Source organism: Stegodyphus dumicola, chromosome 10, assembly GCF_044657685.1.
Source record: "Stegodyphus dumicola isolate Sdum_Otavi_A_Nest chromosome 10, ASM4465768v1".
NCBI classification, from domain to species: Eukaryota; Metazoa; Arthropoda; class Arachnida; order Araneae; family Eresidae; genus Stegodyphus; species Stegodyphus dumicola.
This window is the reverse complement of record NC_140777.1, coordinates 164,154,193-164,182,044: the sequence shown is the minus strand read 5'-3', so window position 1 is coordinate 164,182,044 and position 27,852 is coordinate 164,154,193. Positions and strand designations below refer to the sequence as shown.

General features: G+C 33.7%; 1 protein-coding gene across 3 annotated transcripts in view; it reads left to right on the top strand.

Annotated features, from left to right (window-relative positions):
• Window positions 1–27,852, top strand: part of Nle (notchless protein homolog 1) — a 63,568-nt gene that overhangs the window by 5,497 nt on the left and 30,219 nt on the right. For all 3 annotated transcript variants that reach the window (XM_085825801.1, XM_085825802.1, XM_085825803.1), the window contains exons 2-6: window positions 16,197–16,340; window positions 18,414–18,631; window positions 25,072–25,151; window positions 25,229–25,305; window positions 25,771–25,868. In XM_085825801.1, the coding sequence (XP_085681927.1) occupies window positions 16,197–16,340; window positions 18,414–18,631; window positions 25,072–25,151; window positions 25,229–25,305; window positions 25,771–25,868 (617 nt within the window). The remainder of the gene's footprint in view (window positions 1–16,196; window positions 16,341–18,413; window positions 18,632–25,071; window positions 25,152–25,228; window positions 25,306–25,770; window positions 25,869–27,852) is intronic.

The window sequence follows — 27,852 nt, the reverse complement described above, 5'->3', positions numbered from 1 at the left end:
TTTGATAATAATAAATGGATCTCTATTTATTGCAGTCATTCAAATTATAATATATATATAATATATATATAAATAATCTTATTTATATATATATTATATATATATATATATAAGATTTAACTATTATATCGAATATTTCCATTTTTCTTCAAGTAAATGTTTCTCATAAAGAATTTGCATCACTTTCTGCGTTTGGTGATGTGTCGTGGAGAAAGATGATGCACATTATGTTTTTTTTGCCCTTTTAAGATTCAAATCAGCATTAATCACTTTGTTTATAGTTGACATTGAGCATTTTAATGATTTTGCAATGACTTGGCAGATTTTTTTTTTTTTTTTATTTATTCAAAACATTCCATTTTTTCCTTGGATATGTATTTGGAACAGATTTTTCCATTTGAAGCCAGAAAGCCAAACTTTAGAGTACCTATTGCAGCTTTAGATATCAAAAACTGTTGCTTTCACAGCATTTTTAATGAATAGATATGGATAATTTTCTTTGGAAAGAGCACAAATATATCCTTCGATCCATTGCTTCTTTAAAAGTGTGATTTTGCATGAAAATAAAACTGTTAAGTAGCATGCTATAATTTGTATTTTCAAAGATAAAGTTTAAAAAAAATTTCCAAGCACACTTTTCCCCCCAGCAAAACAAAACCATCTAAAAAATGTGCGAACAGCCTCTGTATATACACACAGATGGGTATGCACACATATGCATTTATATATATGTGTTTGCTTGTGTGTAGATATATATATATATTCATGAAAAGAAATATAAAAATTGGCTAAAAATTAGAATTTTTAAAAAATTTAAACTCGTCCTGCGCTATAGATGCAGGATTGGAGTAGAATAAATTTAAAGTATCTAACTTTATTATTAAAGTGGAATGAAAGCAAGGCAATTCTTCTATAATATAATACAGTCAAAAGTCTTTAATCCGGACTCCTCGGGACTTCAGCGATTCCGGATTATAGATCATCAATTTAAATCTGGTAAGATGGCATGCAGAAATTATGAAATTAAAAGTATGAAACCATAATTTATGAAATAAAGATCAATTATGATCTAAAGGGTATCAAAATTTGAAAAAAAAAAAAAAAAAACTTAATATTTATTTGTTTACTTTATTAAACATTTCTTTCAACGTGCGCATGCGTAAAGCATACATTACACATAGTCTAAATTAGAAAATTGCAACCAGAAAACTATTTGATGTGTATTCTTGATATTTATAATGACTAGGAATTTGATTTAAATCATATCAAAGACGGATTACATCCAGATGAAATGTAATATAAGCCAAATAAAATAAAAACATCTGCCCTGAAGATAAGGATAGTGCTGACAGATCAACTTCCAGTTCATTGCGTGCTGCGATGCCCCCCCCCACCCGCAGAGCAGCATGAAATTGATAAACAGATTTCGGAATGGTTAGAGAAACAAATCACCTCTCTGTCACTTTCTTCATGCCTTTATCCATTTTTTGCTTAAGGGACATCAAAGCATCCTTTCGCTTTGTAGATAGATCCTTTGGCAGCTCCAGAATCAGAAATTCTATTTGACATAATCGAAAGTTCAAGCTTACTTTTATAAAATTGCTCTAACAGTCTGCAAAAAATAATAAGCCGGATCCAATTTGAAGATTATAGAACAATGCAATCTGCAACATAAACTGAAATAGATAATCAGGTAATTTTAGCTTAGCTTATACAGTCTGTTATACATTAAATGCGCATGCGTAAACGCCTATGCATAGAAAGTTTGTAGCTTTGAGGTCTGGATTAACAACTTTTGACTGTACTTGCAACCATTTATAAGAGGTTTAACATAATATCAAAACCAAATCCAATTAAAGAATTCATAGTAGAACAAACTCAAAAAATAAAAATGCAAAAGGGAAAATATACAGAATTATACAAATAAAAATTAGTCTCCTTTCATTGAAACTCCAATTCAGAACTCACCAGGAGAAAATTAATTAAAGCTTCATAAAAGTGGATTAATATGTTTTGTTCTCCTGGTCCATTTGAGATCAAAAACCGTAACAAGATTTCATCAAATTTTTATTAAAAACATTAAAATTCATATAAAACTCAAATCTCAAATGTACCAGAATTTTCCCTACACATTTTTAAAACACTTGGAAAAAAGAATTAAACTTAACATTGCAGCAAAATCACAATTAAAAAACCATAAAACCTTGTGTTATCTACATTGAAATTTAAAAAAAAAAAAAAAAAAAAAAAAAAAAAAAAGGTCTAAAATCAATTTATGCTAATCCAAACTTCAAAATCAAGTATAAATAAAGAGCAAAACTAATAGTCATTTAAACAAAACTAAAAAATTGGGAGGTCTCCGATTATGCTAAACTAAACTTTTAATACCAAGAAAACATCTGTACATAAAAGATGTCTATAAATAAAAAGAGTCAAAGCTGAGCCTTAAACAGCTAAAACCTGAAAACCTATTTGAAACAATAATTGAAAAATTGAAAAACGCAAACTCACTTAAATTTTAATATGAACTTCTAAAGTGTAATCTAAATGAATTCTAAAGATGACCAAACTGTGTTCTTGCTGAAGAAAGTAGAATTTAAATTGCTCTTGAGAAGCCGAAATTTTGTAGTCCTTGGAAAATATATGTGATAAGGTTCAAAGTGTCCAATAGCAGAACTAAGTATTTTAACTTGTGTTCAAAATGTCTTACTCTGTTATACTTTGTGTGCAGGGGTGTCAGTGGTGGGTCATGATTCATTAAACGATCTCATTTGAATTCTGGATTTGCTTCGAGCTGGTTGTCTCTCTGCATCCTGCATCCGAACCAACTTGTATGTTGCTCTTTTGAATGTTATTCGTGTTGGACATGGACTTGCTAGGGACCTCATTAAGTTACAGGTATTGATAATGAAATTTGACTTTGTCAGGAATAGAGATGCAATTAATATTATTGCGAATGGCACGCCCAAGTTTAAATATTTAGCATGGATTAATCTTTGCTCACAACATAATGCTATGTGTAATGGCAGTATAACTGCAGTATAACTCAGCCCTCGGATTCATTTTATGGATTATGGATTAAAAATTTAATTACTCAAGGAAAATCTCTTTTTCAAAGATCTGTAAAAGCCAAGTTACTTCTGGATAAACTCCAAATTGGCTATGAAGCATTTAAACTCTTAAGCAGCATTAATTATGAATTCTAGAGACTATAATAATGTTGTTAGTTTTCACATTACTGCCACCAACAGTGTTTATATAGCTATTTTTTCAATGCCAATAGCATACAGCAAAAAAATTCCGAAATTTTAAAATGCTTTAACCGTCATGATATTGATGTTTTCCTTGCAAATGAGGCTCACTTAAGAGGCGAGTGATAAATTCAAAATTCAAGGATTCAGGACTTATCTCACAGATCATTCCCAAAACAGAATCGTTGGGATGCTTATTCTAGTTAAGAAACATATTCACTCTACAAGTTTTAATCTCACAGGCAGTACCCATATTGAACACACTGCAATTATTGTACATTCAGGTACTGATGATCCTGTTGTTTTCCTCGCAGCGTATAATCTCCTGAAGAATATGCTCAACCCAAATGATTTAATCAACTTTAGCAATATCACGCTTCCCGTTGTTACAGCTGGAGACCTTAACTCAAAACATGCAGTATGGATGGATTGGATTGGATTTTTTAATTATGGCAAAGCCCACGAGGGCTATCTACCTAAAGGGAGGGATGCCTTCGTAAAGGACTTTCTAAGGGAAACTGGCTTGTATACATGTTACACATGGGGAAAACCATGAAAATGCCCATGCAGCCAGCCCGTTCACAGGATCCAAACCTCGGACCGAACTACCAGTGTTCAGCATCTTTACCACTCGGCCTCTGGTGGGCCATGCAGTATAGAACTCTATATGTACTAACACCAACAGAAATATACTTAATAATTTTGCCATGCTTAACGATCTCCGAATCTTCAGCCTTATGAGCCCAACGAGATACCATCACACAGCTACAACTGATGTCTTGGATATAGTTATCACAAAAAAATATTCAGCATATCCCTAATTTAAACATTACTAATCAACTGAACTCAGACTATCTCCCAGTTAAATTTCACCTACTATGGTTTTGAGAAGATTCTTCCTCTCAGAAGTATCACAAACTGGACTAAGTTCAAACATATTTTAGATAAACTTCCTGTGCATCCGGTTTTGACCGATATTTCGCACATTGAAGAGCAAATCACAAAAATCAATCAGCGAATTAATTCAGCAATTGAATAACTCCTCCACTTTTGAAGAATATAAAAAAACTAAACTCTGAATCACATAATTGAAAAAAAAAATAAAGACAAAAATCGCACTGCAAAGCAATGGTGCAGGACAGCAGACCCGACCATTAAAAACTTACTTAACAGAAAAATACGCGATGTCAAAGCTGCCCTTGAAGAATACAGATCTGACACTTGGGAGGATCTCCTTGATTCCATAGATTATAACCAAGATACAGTTTTGAAAATAGCAAAAGCCCTTAGAATAAACCAAGATTTTAATATAGGTCCAATTAACACCCCAAATGGAATAGCATATTCAGAAAAGGATATTGCTGAGGTCCTTGCTTCACATTTAAAAATTACTTTTACCAACAATATTACTCAAAACGATGATGTTGAAGAAGAAGTGTTTAACTTTAATATTCATCTTCCAGATCACATTGGTGTTGATCATATAAATCCTACTTCTCCTACAGAAAGTTATGAAATTGTCAAAAATCTGAAAACAAGAAAAGCCCCTGCCTTCGACAGCATCTGGAATAAAATATTAAAAGTGCTCCTGAGGAATTATATAATGCTCCATACAAACATTATTAATGCATGCCTTTGACTCTTATTTTCCACAGCAGTGGAAGTTATGATCAGTAATATTATCACTTTCCTTAAACCGGGCAAAAACCCAAAAGAACTGAATTCTTATTGACCAATTGGCTTGCTTCCAGGAATGGGAAAAGTTTTTGAGAGAGTAATTCAAAAAGGACTCACGAAGCACTGAGAGGATAATAGCACAATAAGAAGTGAGAAATTTGGCTTTAGAGCTGGCCACAGCACCATTTATCAGTTACTTAACATCACAGAGTAGTACATTGCAAATTCTTTCACCAAGAAGAACACTATTGCTAGCTGTTTTCTGGATTTAGGAAAGGTATTCGACAAGGTGTAGCATGAGGGTTTACTCTATAAGCTACACCTCGATTGCCAATAAACTTCATCAAATTACTTAAAAGTTATCTTAAAAACTGTACATTTCAAGTTAAAGTAAATAATACCTATTCCATTAGAAAATTAAGCAGAAGCGATATCACACAGGATAGCATGCTCGGTCCCAGCCTGTGTAACATCTAGACAAACAATATGCCTGTTCATCTAAACATTAAAATTGTTAATTACACGGATGATACCGCCATTCTGACAAGATCACTCAAGCCTCAACTTGCATTTGACAAACTAGAAATTGCCGTCAAGCATATAATGCACTATCTTAATTCCTGGTAACTTAATGTTAATCCTGCAAAAGGTCATATTTTACTCTTTAGAAGATACAGAAAATTCACCCCAGTTGAAGTCAATATTAAGATAAATAATCAACCAATTCCAGTAGTTAAAAGCACAAAATACCTCGGAATTAACTTCGATTCTCAACTTCTCTTTAAGGAGCATTCAGAATACATCCTAAGAAAAGCTACGGTGGTGAAAATAGCTCTCCTCCCTCTAATAATCAGCAGAAAGGCAAAATTAAACATCAGAGTCAAGAAAAGACTATATCACGTTGATTCATCCAATTTTGTTATATGCCATTCCCATTTGGCTTACAGAAGAAAACTGCAAATTCTTTAAAACAAAATTCTACGAGACATCATTGATGTGCCCTGGTTTGTGAGGAATCTGCAAATTCATAAAGAACTTAAAATTCGACCAATTCCTGATCAAATTCTTGCCATCAGTCATAATTTTTTTCAAAAAATAGAAAACTCTAGCTATGATCACATTAAGGCACTGATCAATTACGATCCCACCTTAGAAAATGCAGCCCAAAGGCCTAGAAATAGTTTTCACAACGTGAAGTGGTGAATTGTAAATAGTCTATACTATATTCCTACTTTTTGGGACTTTGTATTTTCCCACAGCAATAGACTTTCGATTTGGCAAAGCTCAGTGGTAGCTTTTTTCTTATTAATTTTCTCATTAGGTGTATCTCATTTGCAAAGATAGTGACTTTGTGTAGTGTTTTGCAAAATTGTTAACAGTATTGTATTTAGTGTGTGCTTAAAATTGTGCTTCATCACTTCGTGTTTACGTGAAATTTAGTGCCTCCATGAAATTTACTTGTGTACATTGCAGTTCAGAGTTAAAGACTCACTTAAGCCCCATTGACATGCAGAAGACACTCTTTCGCACAGCCACCATTTGTATCAGGGAGAAACGGGGTTACCAAGCAGTTTTGCCTTCATTGCCGGTTCAGATGCACATCGTCTTCCATCCCTTAACCCATAAGCCACTGCAAGCAAAGATATCACAAACTTGAATCTGATTGGTGGGTTTTGTAGTGTTTGTTTACATCTTTTTCAACATTGTTAATTATCGCTGTAGAATGTTTTCGGGATAGCTCAATAAAGAATTACACTTTTTCTGCAATTGTTTTTGCACCTAAGGCTTAATATGCACGGTTTAGAGGACACACTTCAAAGAAGGAAAATTATGTGTTCATTCATAAATGCAACGTTAATGTCACTAGAATTGGTATACCCAACCTCTTCCAATCCAAGAATCTCAGTTTCTGTTATCGAGCCAGGATTCAAGGCATCTCTGGAACCTAAAACTTTATCCATTTCATGATAAAATCGAAAAGTAATATTTCCACTGGTTGCAGACAGTCTTAATTTATCGCACTTTATCTGAATCATATTTCTAGAATACCCAGCATCAGATAATTCTTTTTGTATTTGTCTATAAATTTCAGTATTGTGTACTGTTCTATCCAATTTTTTCTGGATTTCAATTAAAGCAATTTTTTTCGCTGACAGTACACCGAGCAGTCAATTCAATGTCAGCCATGTTGTCTACAAATTAATCGCGCAATGCAGCATGGGAAATCTCCCCATTTGCCTTGCTCCAGAGAGGTAGGAGCATTCTACCTCCTTTCTGAGAAGCAGTTAATGCTTGTTCACCATGTGAATGGGACCCGTTGGAAGAACCAGCTTTCGCCACCACTCAGATCTGCTCTTGTGAACGAGGCTTTAATTACTTTGAATTTTTACAAAGCATAGGACTTTGCGAAATTTGTGTGCTGAAACTGTGTTATTTTACTTCACTGATACGTGAACTTTGCTTCTCAAGATGCATCAGTCAAGGTCAGTTCACGGGAGGGTGACCTTCATGTGACCACCTATGACCAATAGAAGCTATTTACCATCTCAGATGAACAATTTCTGCATTATAGATTCACTCCTATAATTTAATCTCATGCGGTCCATTCGTACTTTCGCTCGATATTACATAGTGCCAGGGTTTAATAAGTTATGCCATTAATTTCTACTTTTAATCATTAGATTTCATGCTTTTCTTACCATGCATCTTAGGATGCATCTCTCGGGGGGTGTCTGTACTTGGGTGGGTGACCACCCACATGACAGGCTCCAGCCAATCACAGCTGAATTTATTAGTTTTCAATGTTGTCACAGCTCGAACGGCTTTCCCAGATGGAATTCAAAATTTATTTCCCATCATTTGTACCCTAAGTACCAGTGCTAACTTTGCCTGTTCAGCAGTGGTTTATTGCCTTGATCATAATTAACCTTTTGAGGCCGGGGCTTTGGTAGCAGTAAAAGCTACCAAAGGACGGGGAATCTTGAACCGAATGCTTTCCCCCCCCTTTAAGAAATCACCTCCTATTTGCAACAAAGATTCTTGTGTGTAGTTTAATGGATTCTCAGAAGGGTGCCTCTATGTCACAAAAGGAAGACCTTTGAAAGAGATGAGTGGTTGAAACCCTAGGGACATCAAATTTGACATTTCACCCCACTTTTCAGCTTGGAAAATGGGGGAAAAAGACATGGCCACTAAAGTGGACAACCCCGTCTTTTCAAAGATAGGACTCTATGGCCACTATAATGGTGATCCCGTCTTCAAAAGGTTAATTACCAATGCCTTAGGGCAATATCCAAGACAGGCAATTAAAGTAGTAGTCTACTAAGTGCTGCCCATAGCAGTCCACTGAACTGAACTAAACAGTGGTGGGTGCAGTCTGTAAAAATTATTACCAATCATGAGGGAGTGATGGTGAACCCTAAATGGCACCGTAAGAAACTTCCGAAAGAAACTGCTCTCTGTAAAATCTTAGAGTGCGAAAACATAACTGGCTCAAAGTTGCAGAAGAGGAAAAAAGTATATGTTATAAAAGATGAAAGTCTTCACACAATTGGGGTACAATACGCCTTAGAAACTAGAAACCCGATTTTTTTAGTAACAGCTAGATTTGCAGTTATTAAATTTACAAAATAGTAGAAAAATGTATATAAAAATAGTAAAAATAACTAAAAGAAAAAATACAAGATCTTTGTACATATTTACGTTAAATTTTTTATCGTAATCATCCAACTATTACCTCCAATTAAGGTTTAAGTAATAATTGTCATATCACTTTAGATGGGAAATTTTAAAAAAGTAGTTAATACCAGCTTTCTTTAAGGATATAGAAATTCTGAATGGAGGTGTTTTATTTTCTAAGAGAATATTGACTAAGATAGTGATTTCTTCCTGTAACTATTCGACTTTGTTGGAAATATTTTTGATTCTGATGATTTGAGTGTGTATGGGATTACTCTTCTGGAAATATTGGAATATGTATATTCATGAAGTAATTCATGAATATATATTTATATATATATTCATATATATGTATGTATATATATATATATATATTCATGAATTACTGTTATGTATGTTCCACCATGACTATTTAAAAATATATGTGGTTTCTTTTTATTATTTTGGGTCCTGTTTAGGACCCATTTGTTATTTTTTAAGGATAGGAAAGAGATAATGAGCAGTTTGCTACAGAATGCAAAAATTAGTTTTAAAATGATATAACCATTAATTTTTATATAAGTATTTTTAAATATTCTCATTTGCTTTCTTGAAATTTTTGAAGCAATCAACGCGGAGCCTTATGTCACATCTTTTTTTGCAAGAATACATCGATCACTTTCTTATTCTAATTCTCTGACAAGCAGCACTTCTTTGTGGAGCTTTGTTTTGAATGGACCAGTGCCCTGTCAATGAAATGGAATCTGAGACTCCAGCTGATTGAAGCTTTGAAATCACCAATGGCTTATTTTATAAGACTTTTTCTAAAATGTGTAAATGAACTGTCTGCAATTTTCATTTTGTATAAAATGAAGGAGTTTGTAGCAATCACGTGATGCGAGAGACTTCAGTGCCTTCTGGTATGTAGTTGTATGCTCATGTCACCATCTATTAGCACCAGTAAAAAGTGTTGCAGTGCATAAGTTTCACATGCCCTTGAAGATGGTAATGACCTTGAGATTCGATCCTCCGTAGATTTAATGCGAGTTGAATTCTCTACCACTAGCGCAAAAGAGCTCCCATGTGCTAGGTTCAAGAACTCCAACTCTGTGAGCGTCAAGTTGCTCTCAAGATCACTGCAGATTTAAAACTTAAACTGAGCAAGTGGAAAACATTTTTTGGTGGCAGGAGGGGTATTTTAAAGTTTTTCTTCTGAATGTGTAACTACTGGCCAATATGGTCAATGAATCCTATGTTTTTGTTGTAAGTTGATACAATTTCAGGCTTTCCTGTTTCATCATAGACTGCAATGGGACTGTGCATATTTGCTGGACATAAAAACTTCTCTCTTGCCTTTTACACTGCTGCAGTTATCCCTGATAAAAATTTTATTTTAATTTTTCCTTTCTCTATTGGGATTCCATTTATTCAATTTCGGATAATTTTTCCAGTTGCAGCAAATTGTACCACAACGGTTGATTTTATATTTAAGTAGTTTCATGAAATAAATCCAGTAAGAAAAGAAATATTCATATTTGTGAACTAAATAAATTATGAAGCAAAAACTGTTATGCTGTGTGCCTCATTAAATCAGCTGAAATGTAAAACAGGCTCCCCTTTTCACTCTTTATTGATCTGAAAATAGAGAGAAAAGAAAGAAGAAAGACTAATTTTTTTTTTTTTTTTTTTAGGAAAAGTTCCATTCTACATTCTAAGTTTCCCATCTCTGCACTTTACAATCGCTGACTTATATTGCTTAATAATTAAATCAGCTCCAACCAAAATATCAGTAGTGAAAAGCCATTGATCCCCACTTTTTTTTTTTAAATCCTGGAGAGTGGGGTCCAGAAATATGTTTTTACATATGGGCCTATGAACTTTACTTATGCTGCTGCAAGTTTGTCTAAATGTCTGTTCGTTTAATATCCCATAAAATGTTTCACTGTTCCAACTGTGCCATCCCTACTGATAAACCATATCAACTATTAACCTTTAAGAACTCTTTTGGTTGGCTGTTATCTTTTTTTGGGGGGAGGTAATTATTTTCATTTAAAACAAATTATGATAAGAAATATCGCCTTTAATCAAATGTCCCATCAAAACTTTTGAGTGTTCATATTGCTATATAAGTTACTGATTAAAACTCTTTGAATAAATTCTGTTATTACTAGAAATATTTTGATGATATTTATTTTGCTACAAACAAGGCTTACAATAGAGAAAAAATAATATATCAGAAAAATTTTAGAAGTGTAAATTTCAGTATCTAGCACAAGATCAATAAATAAATTTCAAAAATACAAGTGTCTGAAAACAAATCTGAGCCACTATATATCCCTTAAGCTTTTGCTCCCTTAAGCATTTCTTTAGATTCAAGTTTACTGTGTGTAAATTCATCAGTTAGCAATAACAGGAGCCACTAATCCCTAGAGATAGCTTTTCCAGATTTGCATTCAGAGTGTATCTAGGTATCTGCGCTTTAGCTGGAAAGTTTGCCTTTAATAATCCTTCACTGTTTAGTCACTAGATAGAATTAACTGTAATTAAAATTATGTAACATACTTGTTATTCAGTGACTCGTATAAGACTAATGGAAAATAACATAATACATGTGCGGCAATTTCACTTGAATGCACAGAACAGGTATTTTTATCTAGTTCTGTGTTTTCTTGTAGTTGGCACAGAGAGCAAAAATATTATTTCAAATACTAACTATGAGTATACTTGTGTAAATTTATTTATTAAAAGTATTCTGTTATATCTATATTTAAATATTAAAACAACAGAAAATAATTTAAAAGCATAGCAATGTGGATAGGATTTTGGTGTGTGTGAAGAGGTTTATTATATCAGCTTGGGCAGCAAACATGTTAACTAGTTGAAAGAGTTATATGTAGTACTTAACTTACCCATGAACAGAAAAGGAGACTTTTTGAATTATTTATAACAAAAGAACAAAGTAAATAACATTTTGAATTTGAGTAGCATCAGTATTACTTTTACCAAATGTCTGTACTTGCTTTTCAAAATACTAGTTTTACTTGAATTGAAAATGTTTGCATAATATGCATGCATTTGTAGATTTCTGTCTGTACAATATAAACAGAATAATGAATTCTACAACTAATACAGTCAAAAGTCGTTAATTCGGACACCCATAATCCGGACCTCAAAGCTACAAACTTTCTGCGCATGCGTCGCGTTGACGCATGCACATAGGCGTTTACGCGTGCGCGTAAGACCTTTACAGCTGCGAATATGTGTGTGCGCATTTGCATAATACATTTATGTTTAATGTATAACGGACGGTATAAGCTAAGCTAAAATTATCTAATTCAGTTAATGTTGCAGATTGCGTTGTTCCTTAATCTTTCAATTGGATCCGGCTTATTATTTTTTGCAGACTGTTAGAGCAATTTCATAAAAGTAAGATTGAACTTTCGATTATGTCAAATAGAATTTCCGATATATATTTACTAATATGTAAAGGATCTACAAAGCGAAAGTATGTTTCGAAGTCCATTAAACAGAAAGTGGAATTGCTGCAAAAAATGGATAAAGGCATATCCTTTGATTATCTAATCATTCCGAAATATGTTTATCAATTTCACGCTGCTCTGCGGGGGGAGGGAAACGACGCGGCTTGAAATGAATTGGAAGTTGATCTGTCAGCACTATCCTTACAGAGTTGCCAACTCTCCCGATTTAGGCGGGAGACTCCCGATTTTCGACCGCTCTCCCGCCAACCCGATTTACAGTATATTTCTCCCGACTTTTTCTTATTCTCAATATTTCTCACGATTTTTATGGAACTTGGCTTAATACTTCGTTATATGAACAAAAAAAAAAAAAAAAAAAAAAAAAAAAGTGATTTTAGACGTCTGAAAGCAATTAAATTTTCTCTAGATTATATCTAAAATGAAACCTTGCGAATCAGATGAGAATTTCTGCTTTGTGATTGACAGCATACGTATCCAGAAACGTCGTTCTCCAGTTGTCCAATGGGCATCGAGCTCCACTGCGTGTCATCTGGCATATATTAGCCAATGAGCACAAAGCAAGCTCAAGGCCGTTGGCCGTTCTTTGGATGTTCTTTCGCTATTTCGTTTATCTTGTCCTGAGTTGTGTGAGTACACGTGCCTTTAGGAAATAGTTTTAGAAATTATCGTCTTTCGATATGTCTGCGAGAAAGGTGAAATACTCGTGCACGTTTCAAAAATTGTACACAGTTGACTTTCCTTCCATTATTTCTTCAAGGAAATGTAATAAATTTGCGATGTGTACCATCTGTCGTTGCGATTTTTCGATTTCTCTTGGTGGAAGGGCAGATGTTCTCAAACATGTGCGTACACAAAAACACAAGGACAACATGAGTTGTTTTGAAAAAACGAAAAATTAAATTTTTCTTCGGAAACAAAAGACCAAAAAGTGATTAATGCAGAATGTCTGTTCTCTGCCTTTTTACTGGAGCACAACCTGACACTGAATGCATCGGATCACGCTGCAGCTTTATTTAGAAAAATGTTTCCCGATAGTGAAATCGCTAAGAAATACTCAAGTGCAAGGACCAAAACAGGTGCAGTTGTTAAAGAAATGGGTTTGAAAAATAAATCTTCAGTTATTGATTGCATTAAAACAGCTTCGTTCTGCCTCTCTACGGATGGAAGCAATAATACCAATTCAAAACTGTATCCAATTGTTGTTTATTTTTTTAATCCAGAGTCTTCAGAAATTGAGTGCAGTTTACTTTCTGACCCCACTTTAGAAGGACATTCGACAGGCTTTAATATAGCACAGCTAATTATTAAAACTTTAAAATAAAATGCAGTCCCTCTGGATAATTGCTTAGCGCTTGGTGCCGATAATGCACCAGTAATGGTAGGCTTGAAGACTGGTGTTGCAGGCATCTTAAGAAAGGCAAATTCAGATTTGCAGATTATGAGGTGCACCTGTTAAATTTAGCAGCTGAAAAAGGGGCAGATTCTTTACCATTAAATGTGGATGGACACATTGTTGATATTTATTATTATCTTGAAAGGAGTTCTAAAAGAAAGGAAAAATTGAAACAGTTCCAACAGCTGCATAATACTGAAATGAGAAAAATTTTAATTTTTTGTAATTTCTGCATCATTTAGCAATTCAACTGGCAGTTTTTAAAATAATACTGCAAAATATAAGCGTAAAGCTGATACAAATTTCTCTCAAAATAATAAAAAAGAAAAAAAAAAAAAAAATTGCTCAACACACGAAACATTTTCCGATTACTGTAAGTTTATCTTGTGAAGAACGAATATTTATTTTTATTTCTTCGGACCTTAACAAAGCTTTTTGCTTTTTTTTTTTTTACAGTTCATTTTGCCATCATTCGATGTTCTGAACACAATTATACAAAGCAGAATTCCATTAATTCATGTTTTGCAATCAATGATTTATGATCTGTTTAAAGACATTTTATCAAAGTTTGTAAAACCAGTCTGTGTTTTGTCTTGTAATTCTATATATGATGTGATTTATGGTGAAACAGAAAATCAGAAGGAAGATGAAGATTTGGTAATAGGAGCTGCAACTACAAAAGTAGTGGAAGAACTTTCAGAAGAAGACAAAAATAAGTTTTATCTTCATGTTAGAAGTTACTTCTGTCGAGTATGTGATTACAACCTACATAAATTTCCAGTCAACGATGAAGTGATTTTGCATGCTAAAGTTGCTGATGTTTCTGCTCTAGCAAATGCATCTTTTTTTTATATAAGGTACTTTTTGAACAGATTTCCTGTGTTACTTCGTTTAGTCATGAAAGATGATGATATTGATGTTGCTACTGATATACTGCAGTCGCAATTTTGCAGTTTACAATTAGAAAACTTGGATGAAGTTATAAAATCAGCTAGGATTGACACCCAGTGGAGGATAATTGGAAAATTGAAAGGTGCTGATGGAATTTTAAAATATAGTGAACTCTCTAGAATTATGTTGGCCATCTTGACAGTTCCCCATAGTAATGCAGTGTGAGAGGATTTTCAGTGTTGTTGCGAAAACGAGGACTAAATTTAGATCTAATATTAGTGATGACACATTAGAAAAACTTTTATTAGCGAAAGCAGGCCTACGTGGCAATTGCTATGAACAAAATTATGAAGTTTCTTTCTTAACGAGAGCAAAATCTGCCACTGTCCATAACATTTGTATGAAAACTGATTAAAGTGCCTTTTTTTTTTTTTTTTTTAAACGATGAAAGTAATAAAAATGTTTTTTATGTCTAAGGTATTTTTGTTTTGCTTGCATTTAAGACTTAGTAACTATTTAAAGTTAATTCATTATTAAAAACTATATTTTTATCATTTAAAAAGTCTTTTTAACATTGTGAAAAATCTCCTGATTTTTGAGTGTCATAGGTTGGCAAGTATGTCCTTATCTTCAGGGCAGATGTTTTTATTTGGCTTATAATTCCTTACTAAATGTAGTATTTCATCTCGATGTACTCCGTCTTTGATATGATTTAAATCAAGTTCCTCGTTATTATAATTCGCTTCCGATAGTGAAGAAAGTGACACAGAGGTTGTTGAAAACTAAAAATTTCGATTGACAAATTAGTCGGTATTCTCGACGCAGCAATTATAGGACTTGAACAGCGGAACTTTGTAACTGTGACGAACTTTGTAGTAATTATGTCTGTTTAATAAAGAGAAAGTATTATCACATGAAACGAAACAACTTACATTGAAAGAAATGTTTAATAAAGTAAACAAATAAATATTAAGCTTTTTCTTTTTGTAAATTTTGATACCCTTTAGATCATAATTGTTCTTTATTTCATAAATTATGGTTTTATATTTTTAATTTTGTAATTTCTTCATGCCATCGTACCAGATTTAAACTGATGATTCTATAATCCAAAAAAAATCGATAATCCGGAATCGCCAAAGTCCCGACGAGTCCGAATTAACGACTTTTGACAGTATATGTTATTAAAATTATCCAAGGGATCACTAGTATTAAATTTATCTTAGTGATCATTAATGCATTAATTAATGTTTCACATCTCCAGATGCTTTATTTTAAGATGGGGTGATGCATCATCATGGATTATTCAGAAATATAAAATTTGACATTAGTATGAAATTTTATAAGAAGTTTTTATTTTATAATTAATATAAAATAAAAACTCCTTATATAATTATTAACAGCGAATATCATTAATGACTCATATTTGCTGTATATTAATATTGACCTCTGAGCATAAACTTTATTATGTAGTGATTTCCCTCTCCCCCCCCCCCCAATGCTTCTTAAAAAAAGGGAGGCTACTTTTTCCGTTATGCACCTGCTGTGCATTTTGGCAGGTTTTTTTAATAAACAATTTCTAATTACTAGAATAGTTTGTAGATACAGACACATACACAAAACTATAGCCCTGATGGCACCATCATTCGGCCTGCGTATCTAGTTTCTCTTTCACAGATGCCAAAAAGAGTTTTAGGTGCATAACGGAAAAATACAAAAAAAAAAAAAAAGAAAGAAAAAAAATTTGTTTCAGTATGTAGAAAATGTATAAAAAGTTTCTTTTATTTTGAATAATTGTGGAAATGTATTAAAGTAGGAAAATTTTCTTAGGAAGTTGACAAAATGGAGGAAAGTACTGTTATTTCGGTACAATTTAAAAATGAGGCTGGTGAAGCAACAGGTGCTCCACTTGATTTGCCAGTTAATACTGATGTTGGCAAATTAACAATGATTTGCAATTCTCTTCTTCAAAAAGTAAGATAGTTTATTTTTTTTTAACATTTTATTAGATTTTTAATGCTTTATATGTTAAACAAACAAAAAAAATGCTGTATCATAACTAAAATAAATTGTGTAGTTTTATGTTTTAAATTTTTAACATACTTCATACATTAAGCTCTATGCATTACCTCTTGGAATTGAGTCATACAAACTCTACTGAAGTCTTTGTGAACTGAGGTAAGCATGATATGTTCTATGAACATTCAGTAAGAAATGTTTTATTTTCAACTTTAAGATCTAGAATTTAAATAGTAACATGTGGAAATTAGCTAGTTAAGCAAAGTAAAAAAAGATTCTGAATAGGAGGAAGGTATATAGCCCTCTTTCTAATGATTTTCTAAAGACTTAAAAAATCAAAATGCTTAGCACAATAGAAAAGATATGGATAGCAATAAAGTAACTGACATAAAAATATATTTCCAGAAATGCACTATGGGATTTAAATACTGGCCACAGTAGAAAACTGCCCTGTAAATCCTTCAAGGTACTATTGGAAAGCATTAATTTGAGTGGGCCACAAAGTTGCCAAAATTTCATGCAGATACTGACCATGATTATGTTTGATGTCAGGATATTTTGCAAATTAATGCATACTGGTAGCCATTCAAAATGCATCCTGAAGGAGGACAAGAGATATCAAATCCAAATTTACTTCAGAGATTACACATAATAACAATGCTAACTGATTTGGAGTACAGCCTTCTTTGAGAAGAGGAAGACGAAAAAAATCAGTACTGAGTGCTGCCTCCATATAGCCACTGCTATACGCAGTGGTATTGAATAAAAGAGGCTTTGAATACATTTTTTGGGGAATGGCAGCCCATGCTAGTCCCACACATAGCCAAAATTATTTGGTGTACCTGTAGGTATGACTAGGCATTCTCTAGTCATTGACCAGACTTGTTCGATGTGTGACAGATATGGAGAAAGGGTAGGCCAGAATAATAATGCGATATAGTGGCTAAGAAGAAAGCTTGAGCATTGCATGCAGTATGTGGTCATGCATTTATCCTGTTGAAATATGGCTGCTGGTAATCCCTGAAATTGAGGAAAGAGAACAGGCTACAAATCCTCAAAGGGCTGGTAAATGTACCAATAATGCATACTAGCCAGATAGGCTGCTGGAGTGGAATGTAATACCCCCACCACATTGTAACACTGGATGCAGGACCACTATGACACAGCAGAATGCAATAGACAAGCAGCCTTTGTCCAAACTTTAACGACCATCATGGTACTGCAGGCAAGAGAGTGATTCGTCTAAAAACATGTCATGCCATTTGGATGTCCATTTTCACCATTCAGTGCCCCAGAGTGAACACAAATACCTGTGGTTTAAACGTAAGTGAAGCAATGGATGCCTAGCAGACACTGGTTGTTGTGTTACAGATTGCATTCACTGTAATATAAATATGGCAGTGCGCTCCATCAATGCTATGTGCACAGTATGCTTGTCTTTCCATGGAATGGTGTGATAAGGCAGTTGCAATTGCTCCTGTCTGCAGTCGTTCCCTCCTGCGTTCACCGATTCCATATTCACATGACTTGCTCAGCTACGTCTGCGATAACCGGTTTCCCTTAAGGATAATCCACGATCTGTGTATGCAATGCTTCTACCTTAGTCAAACTCAGAAACATGTTTATTTAAATGATGCCCTTGTTTTTCTATGAGGCATACTGAAGCTGCACGCCCAAAAAAACTCACAATGAAATAGTCACATTATTGAAAACAGCGCTCTTTCCTTCATTTATTTACGGATTGTAAGAAATGCTGCAGCCATCTACAATATACATGTCCATTAAATCGTAATCATTTACATATTCCATTGCTGTATAAAAAACAATGGTGCAAATTTCGTGCTCTTTGGATTCTTCTTGGTGTTGCATTTGATGGCCAGCAATCGACTTTTTTTTTTTTTTTTTTAATTTTATATAAAGTTGCCTGGATGTCATGTTTTGTGGATTATCTCTTATAACATTTACTGTGTTTATATGAACTTGTGTAATTGAAAAGGAACTTTATTATATAGCTTGAAATTTTTTCAGGAAACACCAGTTCCATTTTTATTTTTTGTAAATGATATACAAATTAGAGACTCTCTTCATACTACTGTAGATAAAAAAACTATTGAAGGTGAAAATATTTTGGAAATTGTGTATGCTGAACAGTCTGTATTTCGAGTTCGACCTGTGACTCGTTGCACAAGTTCTTTACCTGGCCATGCAGAAGCTGTTATTTCTGCCTCATTTAGTCCTGATGGTAGGTAAGTACCAAGTATCATACTACTAACATTTAAAATAAATAAATATTAATGAATCTTGAATCGTCAATTTCACTAATGGTACCAACTACGAAAGAGTTTTCACCAATAACTCAAGTAGGCCATTGGCCGCTCGTGAATTTTAAAATAAATCAAGGGTGCATGAGCACCGCGTCCGAAGACGAAGGATGGTCGAGAGGGCAAAGCCTCGAGGTCAAGCATTCTGTTTACTGCATTGAAGTGAGGAGAAGTCCTTTCGCTAGTGGCAAAAATCCTCTCTGTAGATTTTGAAAGGTTATTCATCGGAGCCAGTTACATGGGAGGTCACCCTTCCAAGAACTAACCTCGTGAGATGCTGCTTGAAAACAGTGAGCTGTGAATTAAGTGAAATTTTTGTGAAAATAAAATAAAGTCTTGTAATATTCTGCATACATATTTGAGAGACACGTCTAGTTTTCATCTTCTGCAATTTGGACGAGGCACATTGCTTTTTGATACGATCAATATGTTCGATGATGGTTCCTAACAATTTTTTAACTTTTTCATCTCGTAGCCATGAAACTGCTTCATTGAATTCATTTGGGATTGAGGCTTTTCTTGACCGTGCTTTTTCACTGTAGAGTTTTCTACCAGGTTTTTCTACAGTTGTTTCAGCTGTAATTAATTGCGGAAAGTCTTCTGCTTTTGGAATGGGGGTTTTAAGTTTCTGCACTGGTTTTTTCTCAAATTTGCGTCGGTATTCAGTGCATCCACGATAACTTTGAGGTTCTTTGCAGAAAATGCAGGTGGGTTTTTCTTCTTCTTTTAACATGCAAACATTGCTTCTGTGCGGTCCACCACAGTTACAGCATTTTTCTGGGTTTGTGCATAGGTGCTGGGAGTGCCCCCACTCCTGGCACTTAAAACACTGCGTAGGTCTTTTCTTGGAATTCCATTTTTCTATGCTTAACATATTATTGATGTTGTAGATCGCCTGTCCATTTGCATTCTCCTTTAATTCTAGCAGCCAGGTTGGGAGTTTCTAGAAATTGTTTTTGCGAGATCTTCGGAATTGTTTAACTTTTGCGATCCGAAATTTCCCTCCTTGTAAATCTTCAAAGATTGTCTCTTCTGGGGTTTTATCAGGTAAATTTTTTAGGCCTACTTTAATTGGTTTTTCCCAGCTTAGTTGGTAGGTGTGGAAAGGTACCCTTCGCTTGTTAAGCCTTTCTTCGTATGGTATTTCTTTCTTTTCATATGGTATTCTTCTGCATCCTTCAACTGAACGAAGATAGCTTGACCCTTCATTTGTCCTTCAAATTCGTCAATGCAGTTTTCTTTTAGATTTCCTTCAACTTTAATCCAGTCGATTTGTCCTTGCTGAAATACTATGGGGAGAAGAGTTTCTTCTGATTTTGCTCCTCCTTCTGCAACGTTAGTTTCAAGATCTAATCTTTCAAAGCAATTTTTCTTTTCAATTTCCATCAGCTCTGAGCTTTGGGGTGGTTTTGCGAATATCTTTGGTGATTTCCAATTTCCTACTTTTACGTTAGTTTCCTGATCTTGTTCTTTTTGTTTTGCCTCTTTATTGTTTAAAATGTAAGCTTACTTATTCGCTATTGTATTTCTGTTGATACACTGGTGGCTATACTCTTTACTTCATCAGTACTTCTGTATAATGAGCATGGATTATGCCTGATATTTGAACTATTGTTGTTTTGTTAAACAATATGTACAATATATCTATATTAGCATTTTATTTCTTTGCTTATTGAGACTTAAAACTTTGTTATTTCATTTTCTTTTTGTAATAAATTTTTATCCAGACATTACTTTTAGTTACTTTAATAAGTTTTATTGAGATTATAGTTACTAACCAAACTATATAGCAACTCAGAGTTAATAAGTGTAATGTATTAAGTAAAGATCAAATAGCTTATACTGTACTATTAAGTAAAGATCAAATAGCTTATACAGTACAAAGTCTCTAATCCGGACGTCCATTATCCGGAATGATTTATAATCCGAACCTCAAAGCCACAAACTTACGCATGTGCGTTTGATGCGTGCTTCCGATAGTGAAGAAAGTAACAGAGAACGTTATTGAAAACAAAAAAATTTCAATTGACAAGTTAGTCAGTATTCTCGACATAGCAATTACAGGACTTGAACAGTGGAACTTTGTAACTGAACAGGAAATTATGTCTGTTTATAGAATTAAAGAGAAAGTATTAGCACAAAAAACGAAGCAACTTAAACAACTTACATTGACAGAAATGTTTACTAAAGTAAACAAATAAATATTAAGCTCTTTTTTTTTTTTTTTTTTTTTTTTTTGTAAATTTTGATACTCTTTAGATCATAATTCTCTTTATTTCATAAATTACAGTTTCATATTTTTAATTGTATAATTTCTGCATGCCATCTTACCAGAATTAAATTGTGATCTGTAATCCAGAAAACCCCTAATCCGGAATCACCGAAGTCCCAACAAGTCTGGATTACGGACTTTGTACTGTACATTTATTTAATTGTAGTTACTGAATATTATACCATAGTGGCTAATTTTTTCCTCAATTAAAGCAAATAAAGAAACATAAAAAAATATATTTAATTTCTAAAAGTGATGATAATTTCTTTTATTTGCCTTTGTGTATTGTTTCAAAATCATCTCAGAAACAAGCTTACCATGCTACTCCATAAACATGAAACAGGTGTAAGTTTAATGCATGATTGCATTCATGTATAAAAAGTATATTTGAATTTCAAAAAAATACTTTACCAAGCTTAGTGCTATGTATTTCCTTTATAAAACTGAGACTTTTAGATATTACTTGGATAAAAATAAAGATACTTTGTTATAACAGCTCCCGAAACTGAATCGCCCATCAACCGAGATAATTAACAGTCTTTAATTTACTGAGTAATGAGGTGGATGCCAAATCATTTTTTCAATAAAGAGGTTTTTATCTCACAAACAAGTATGTGAAAATGTCCACAACGTAAAACTTTATTTTAATGATGAAACCGTTAGGAGGTGAAATCGATAAAATTGAAAAAAGAAGAACCTCTGTGTTGGAAAAAATTGGCTCAGTGGCTCCAAAATATCGTTCAACATTGCTAATATATTTATTTATTCTTGGGCAGAGGAGTTGACGTGCATGAAATGATGTAGCAAACAGCTCAATATGAAGGAAAATGGTGCATCTGACTGGAACAATTAGATGTGTTAAAATGATAATAATAAGATTAAGGATTCTTAAAAATATTCTTAGGAAACAAAATGTGAGTTGTTTCCTAAGAATGTTATACACCGAAGGGCCATTACATTATGACCAACCTGTTAATAACATGTAGGACCACCTTTAGCTTTCAAAACTGCCAGCACCCAGCGTGGCATTGACTCCATAAGGTGCTGATAGGTAGTCTGAGGTATCCGGACAGCACGAATTTGGTTTTCCAGGTGGGACCACAAGTGCTTTATTCAATTAATGTCAGGTGAATTTAGAGGCCAAGACATGACTTGAAAGTCACTGTAATGTTCCTCGAACCTTATGACATGGTGCATTATCCTGTTGGTAAACACCATCTTCCGCCAGAAATACTGTTGTCATGAATGGGTGAATCTGGTCTACAATGATCTTCGCATAGCATGCAGACGTCAGGGAATTTTCTGTGTGGATATTTGGTTCCTAATGGGCTCCTTAAAAAGACTGCCCACACCATAATACCCTAGCCACCATCTTGTCTCCATCTAACTGTGCATCCGGGAGCCAGGGTTTCATTTGGAAATGGCATATGAGCACATGCCTGTCAATGTGATGGATCAGAAAATGTGATTTTTTTGGATCATACAACTTTCTTCCATTCTTCTAATGTCCAATTCTGATGTTTTTTGGCCTATTGTAGATGCAGCTGACAATCCGTCTGACTGACTCCATCAATGCTGGAACATGCTTCGGCCTCCGACTGCATAGACCCATATGCAGCAATTTATGCTGCACAGTATGTTGAAAAACTCCACATCATCTGGGTCACCACTGTTGTAGCTCTTTGGTTGTGATGAACAATGCATAGCAATCTCTGTTCTCCTCTGGAATCAATGCGCCATCGATGACACACTGCTGGCCCACGACTTGTCATTTCACCATTCATACACTACGTTTGATGTGTGCTCACAACTCATGTGAACTGCCCACTAAACATGCCGTTTTTGATATTGATGTTCCCAGTCAGCAAGCCATAGCAATTTAACCTTTATCGAAGTCTGAGAAATCAGCTGCTTTTCCCATTATGTTTGGAAAGACGAATCAGATGAGATTGGTTCTTCATTACAGCAGCATGTAACAGAGTCCTGCTTTTACTGCTTGACATGGAAAATGTGCCCTTAGGCGATGGTAATTTGTAAAAACAAGGTGATAACCACAGCGCCACCAAGGCAAAGCTACTGCTAGCACTAAAAGTGGGAGAAATGAAGTAAGCAGAGCTTAGCCATTGAGCTGGAGTCGAAGAGGAGGATGAGTAAAGTTGCAATTCGTTGGAGCAAGTCACATTGGAAGCCACATTCCCAAGATGTAACCCCAAGAGAAGCTGGTTGAAAATTGAGTTTGCGAAAAAAAAGTGAAGGTTTGGAAATTCGGCATCTATTAAACCTTTCAGGACGGGCGTCCCATATACCCATTCCCTTGGAACATCTCTTACAGCCGGGCGTCCCATCCACGCATCACTAGAGATTGCATTCAGAGGACGGGTGATGCGTATACGCATTTTAAGCTGGAACGTTTTTCTGAAGGCTACTAGATGGCATTCTGTGTCCATTACTTTTGAAATTAACACAGTTTTAGGTTCCTGACCTTGAGTTTGATATATTCGGCTTGACTTTGGTACTTTACTCATCAGCTTTTCGAGAATGGGGGGGGGGCGAAGGGAAAGCGTAAACAGAGGTGGGCTCTTTAAATCGCTGCATGCTAATGAAAACATTCTCGTATCTGATTTATATACAATTCCTTTTTTTATTCTATTCTTTCCTCTACTATGTACGGTCTTATTAGAGTTAAAAAGTAATACTTTTTCTAAGAGTTACAAAGTGATACTTCTCTGTGCTTCGAGATTTACCACACTCGTTTTCATTTTAAATTTTGTTACTTCTTACTGTAAATAATCGTTATTGTGTTCTTTTTATTAATTTTAAACTTTAGTGATGGATTTTATCAATTAAAACTTTGGAATAATTTAAACAGCGCTTCTGAAAATTATTTTACAAGATAAGCGATTTTTTAAGTATATTTGCATGTAAAATAAAGAAAAAAATGTTTTAAGGGCTAATTTTAACATATATAAGAGCTCAAGTAATAATCTAAAATGACACCAAAAATTACGATGCTAGAAGCGAAACTTTTGTTTTTCTGATTTTTGTCATAAAATTAGGCTTAGCGATGCAAAACCTCCGTCCTGTACGGTTACTGCCTTCGATTCTATTCCGTCCTGCACGAGCATCTTAAACAAAGGTGTGCTGTCGCGAAAAGGTTAAAAGTTAATCTTCTGATTCGTCAATTTGCATCAAATATTAAATGGCTTAGAAACCTATCATCAGTTTTTCAGGCATGATTTTGGAGTTTCGTAATTTTTGAATAAGGGACATAAGTTTTTGTAGATGAACTAGTATTCCTGCATCTTGGGATATAAACTGAAAGATTGAAAAGCATTATTTTGATTTACTGCTCTTTTATTCCAAAGGATATTGCTGTAGCTAGATTTTTTGGTGGTATAAGCAACATTAGGCTTCAAAAAGTTCAGGAAAGAGAAGTTTTCTGTATTTTGAACTGGAATCTAGTTTCTGGATTGATTCGGAATTTTCTGTGGGTGTTTTCTCAGCTTATGTTTTCTATTAATTATTCCATTAATTCTGTCAAGTCTACGCTGGTACTCAATACATCCAGTAAAGACAAGGCATAGCCACTTTATATACTTCAACATCAGCCACACACCTGCAGTGGTTTGTTCCTGGGTGAGCCCATTGTTATAGATGGAGGGAGGTCATAATGTAATGGCTCTTCAGTGTATATTGTGTTGTTTATTTTTACATTTGCGCTTTATTAGCTTGATGAAGAGATCTTGGCACAAATTTAAAATCGCCAAATATGGTTAAGGGCAACTATAACAAAGTACAAAATAAAATTATCTGAAAAAAATTACTATTACTAGTACTACCATTATTATTGTTATCAAATTTAGAAGAGAGCGTGAATTGACAAATTATTATAAAATTGTTAAGTAATCAAAATTCTAGACATGTTTTTGTAATGTCTGTAATTTATTCATTCTTAATTTGCACAATTAGATCTGCATAGTCTTCCCATACAAGAATATATTTGTATTTTATTAGAAATAACAATTTTTCAGTTTAAAAAAATGCAGATTATGTTATTATTATCATCACTAAATTTTGAAATTCTTTTCTCCAGATATCTTGCTAGTGGCTCTGGTGATACAACTGTTCGATTATGGGATGTAAATACAGAAACTCCTCAGTACACTTGCAAAGGTATGAAATTAATATAAAGCTGTATAATATTTATTTTATTAAGCATCAGTGATATGACATTTAATTTCTAATTTTAGGCCATAGACATTGGGTGTTATGTATTGCATGGTCACCTAATGGGATGAAATTAGCTTCAGGATGCAAAAATTGTCAGGTAATAAAGTTAAGCCAATTTTGATATTTATTTTGGTGCTTTTAAATATAAATATAATATTTTTCTTTAAAATTATGTGCAATTTTATGTTTTATTCAAGAATCTGACTGATTTTAAGGCAATCAATCCAGTTTTGAATTATTACATTAAATAATAAATTTAATACTTGCATTAAATATTACTCTACTTTTGTTACAAGCTGATACTGTTCATTATCAGAAAGTGCACCTTTTTCCCATATCTCCTGAATATCCATTAATACTTTGATAATGAGGGAAGAAATATATAAACCTAACCATTTGGAGTATTAAATTATGCTTGTTCATTCATAAAAGCGTGCAAGACTCTCGTCACTCTATAATATTTAGTTCTTTGGATTATTTCATGTCTGGATTAAGACTTATTTTGACTATTAAAGAATGGGATTTCAACAATTATTAAGTTATGTGTTTTACTCTGCCATAGATTTTTATCTGGGATCCTGTGTCAGGCAAACAATTAGGACGAACTCTTACTGGTCACAAAGGCTGGATAACTTCTATTTGCTGGGAGCCCTTGCATTTGTAAGTGTTTATTGTGCATATCTTAGCAATAGAATATTTAAAATTTCTGTAAAATTTTAAAGAATCTGTAAACTTTCTGAAATAAACTTGGATATTTTAATGTTAAATAAGTATTCTTCTTCTTTTTATATTTTATCTCTAAAAAAAATTACAAAACATTTTTGTTTATTTTGTTGTATTAACTTGCATTAAGTAGGTTCTCTTTTGGAGACTTTTCAGAAGCCACCTAAGAAAGGCAGCTCATAAGTTAGCTAAGGTAAAATCGTTTGAAAAACATTTTCTGGTCTGAAAAGTATTTTTATCTAATTATTAGGTACACAACTTTATTGATCATCCAGATATGATGGATTCTGGACATGTAAGCTGTGTGGAGGGGGTTTGTGATTTGAACATTATTCCAAACATTCCACTTGGGTGAAAATGAGTTGAAGAAGGCTAATTTAAATATATATGTATTAAAAAGATACATATGCCAAATTTGTGAAATTTTAATTGAATCATTCATAATTATAATTCATATTTAAACCTGTAGCATGTAAATGTTTTCTTGTTGTGTGTTAAAGTTTTAGTCAAATGAAATTTAAATCTATCATAACCATGGTGTAAATTTTCTGCACACTTAGGATTTTGTGTTGTATAATGTCTAAAAATTTTTTGGAAGATTCATTTACAGTATTCTGGTCTTCGGGCAGTCTTTGTATTGCTACAAAAACTTATGGTATTTTTCCATCATGAGGACCATCAATTTCTTTTCATTTATTGAAGATTTGAATAAACAACTCAGTAGCTCAAGATAAGGTTTAATTAAAATTAATTTTACAGGAATTTTCAGTTTTTTGTCAGGAAAATATCTGTTAAATCTCTTTGTAGGGGAGAAAATTCATGTTGACCTTCTTTCAGATAATATAGCAAACTCTTGAAAAAGCTGTATCATTAAATCCCAGTTAATTAATTTTTATAGTTATTAGTTAATTTTATTTTTAGTTTATTATTGTAATTTATTTTATAGTTATTAGTTAATTATAATTTTATCCATCTGTAGGACTATCCCTGCTGTTAGCAGGGATATATCTTACTTCCATACCTCAACGATGAGTTTCACTGCATCATAAAGTTTGAATTTCTCCCCAAATTTGTTCAGATCTCCATTTTTTTCAACATACCAGTCTTTGAAAAAGGGGTTATTAAAAAAAAAAAAAAAAAAAAAAAGCCGTTAAACTCACTTCTTCTAACACAATTTTTTCCAAATTTATTATTAGTGAGTGAGTGAGTGAGTGATTATGGCGCAAAAACCAGACATGATTATGACGCGCCAAACAAAAGATGAGATGATTACAATTGATGACATTAAAATTCAATAAATAAAAACAAGTAGATAAATGTACCAAATCCAGAGGATGAAGTCATATAAAAACAAGTTAAAAGCACATATTAACATTCAAGACACAGTCTTCAAAACAAATTACATTTGGTAATAAAAACCAATCTCTTTTAAATAATAAAATAAATTAGAATTGACCTCTCTTCCGATTAAACGGTCGAGAGGTAAGTCATAGCTATTAAAATATTTCTGGCGAAGACTATTAAAACATGGACACTCAATTAAAATATGACGAACAGATAAACAAACATTACAATTAAAACAAACAGGCTCATTTTCAGCTTTGAGAAGATAGCTATGTGTGACTCTGGTGTGACCAATTCTGAGTCGAGTCAAAAGAACGTCCTCTTTACGATTTCCAGCAAAATCCCAATGCTCAATTCTAGGCTTGATGTTTCTCAACTTGTTGTGATGCTGAACATCCCAAATTTGCTGCCATTTTTTTCGTATCTTTCCCTTGATGACACAGCAGATGTCTCTAAAAGGGATAAGGCGACTGGACAGTTCGACAGCAGATTTTGCCGCGATGTCTGCAAGCTCGTTTCCCTTTATTCCCGTATGCCCGGGAACCCAGCAGTACAGGATTTCATATCCTCGTATCGT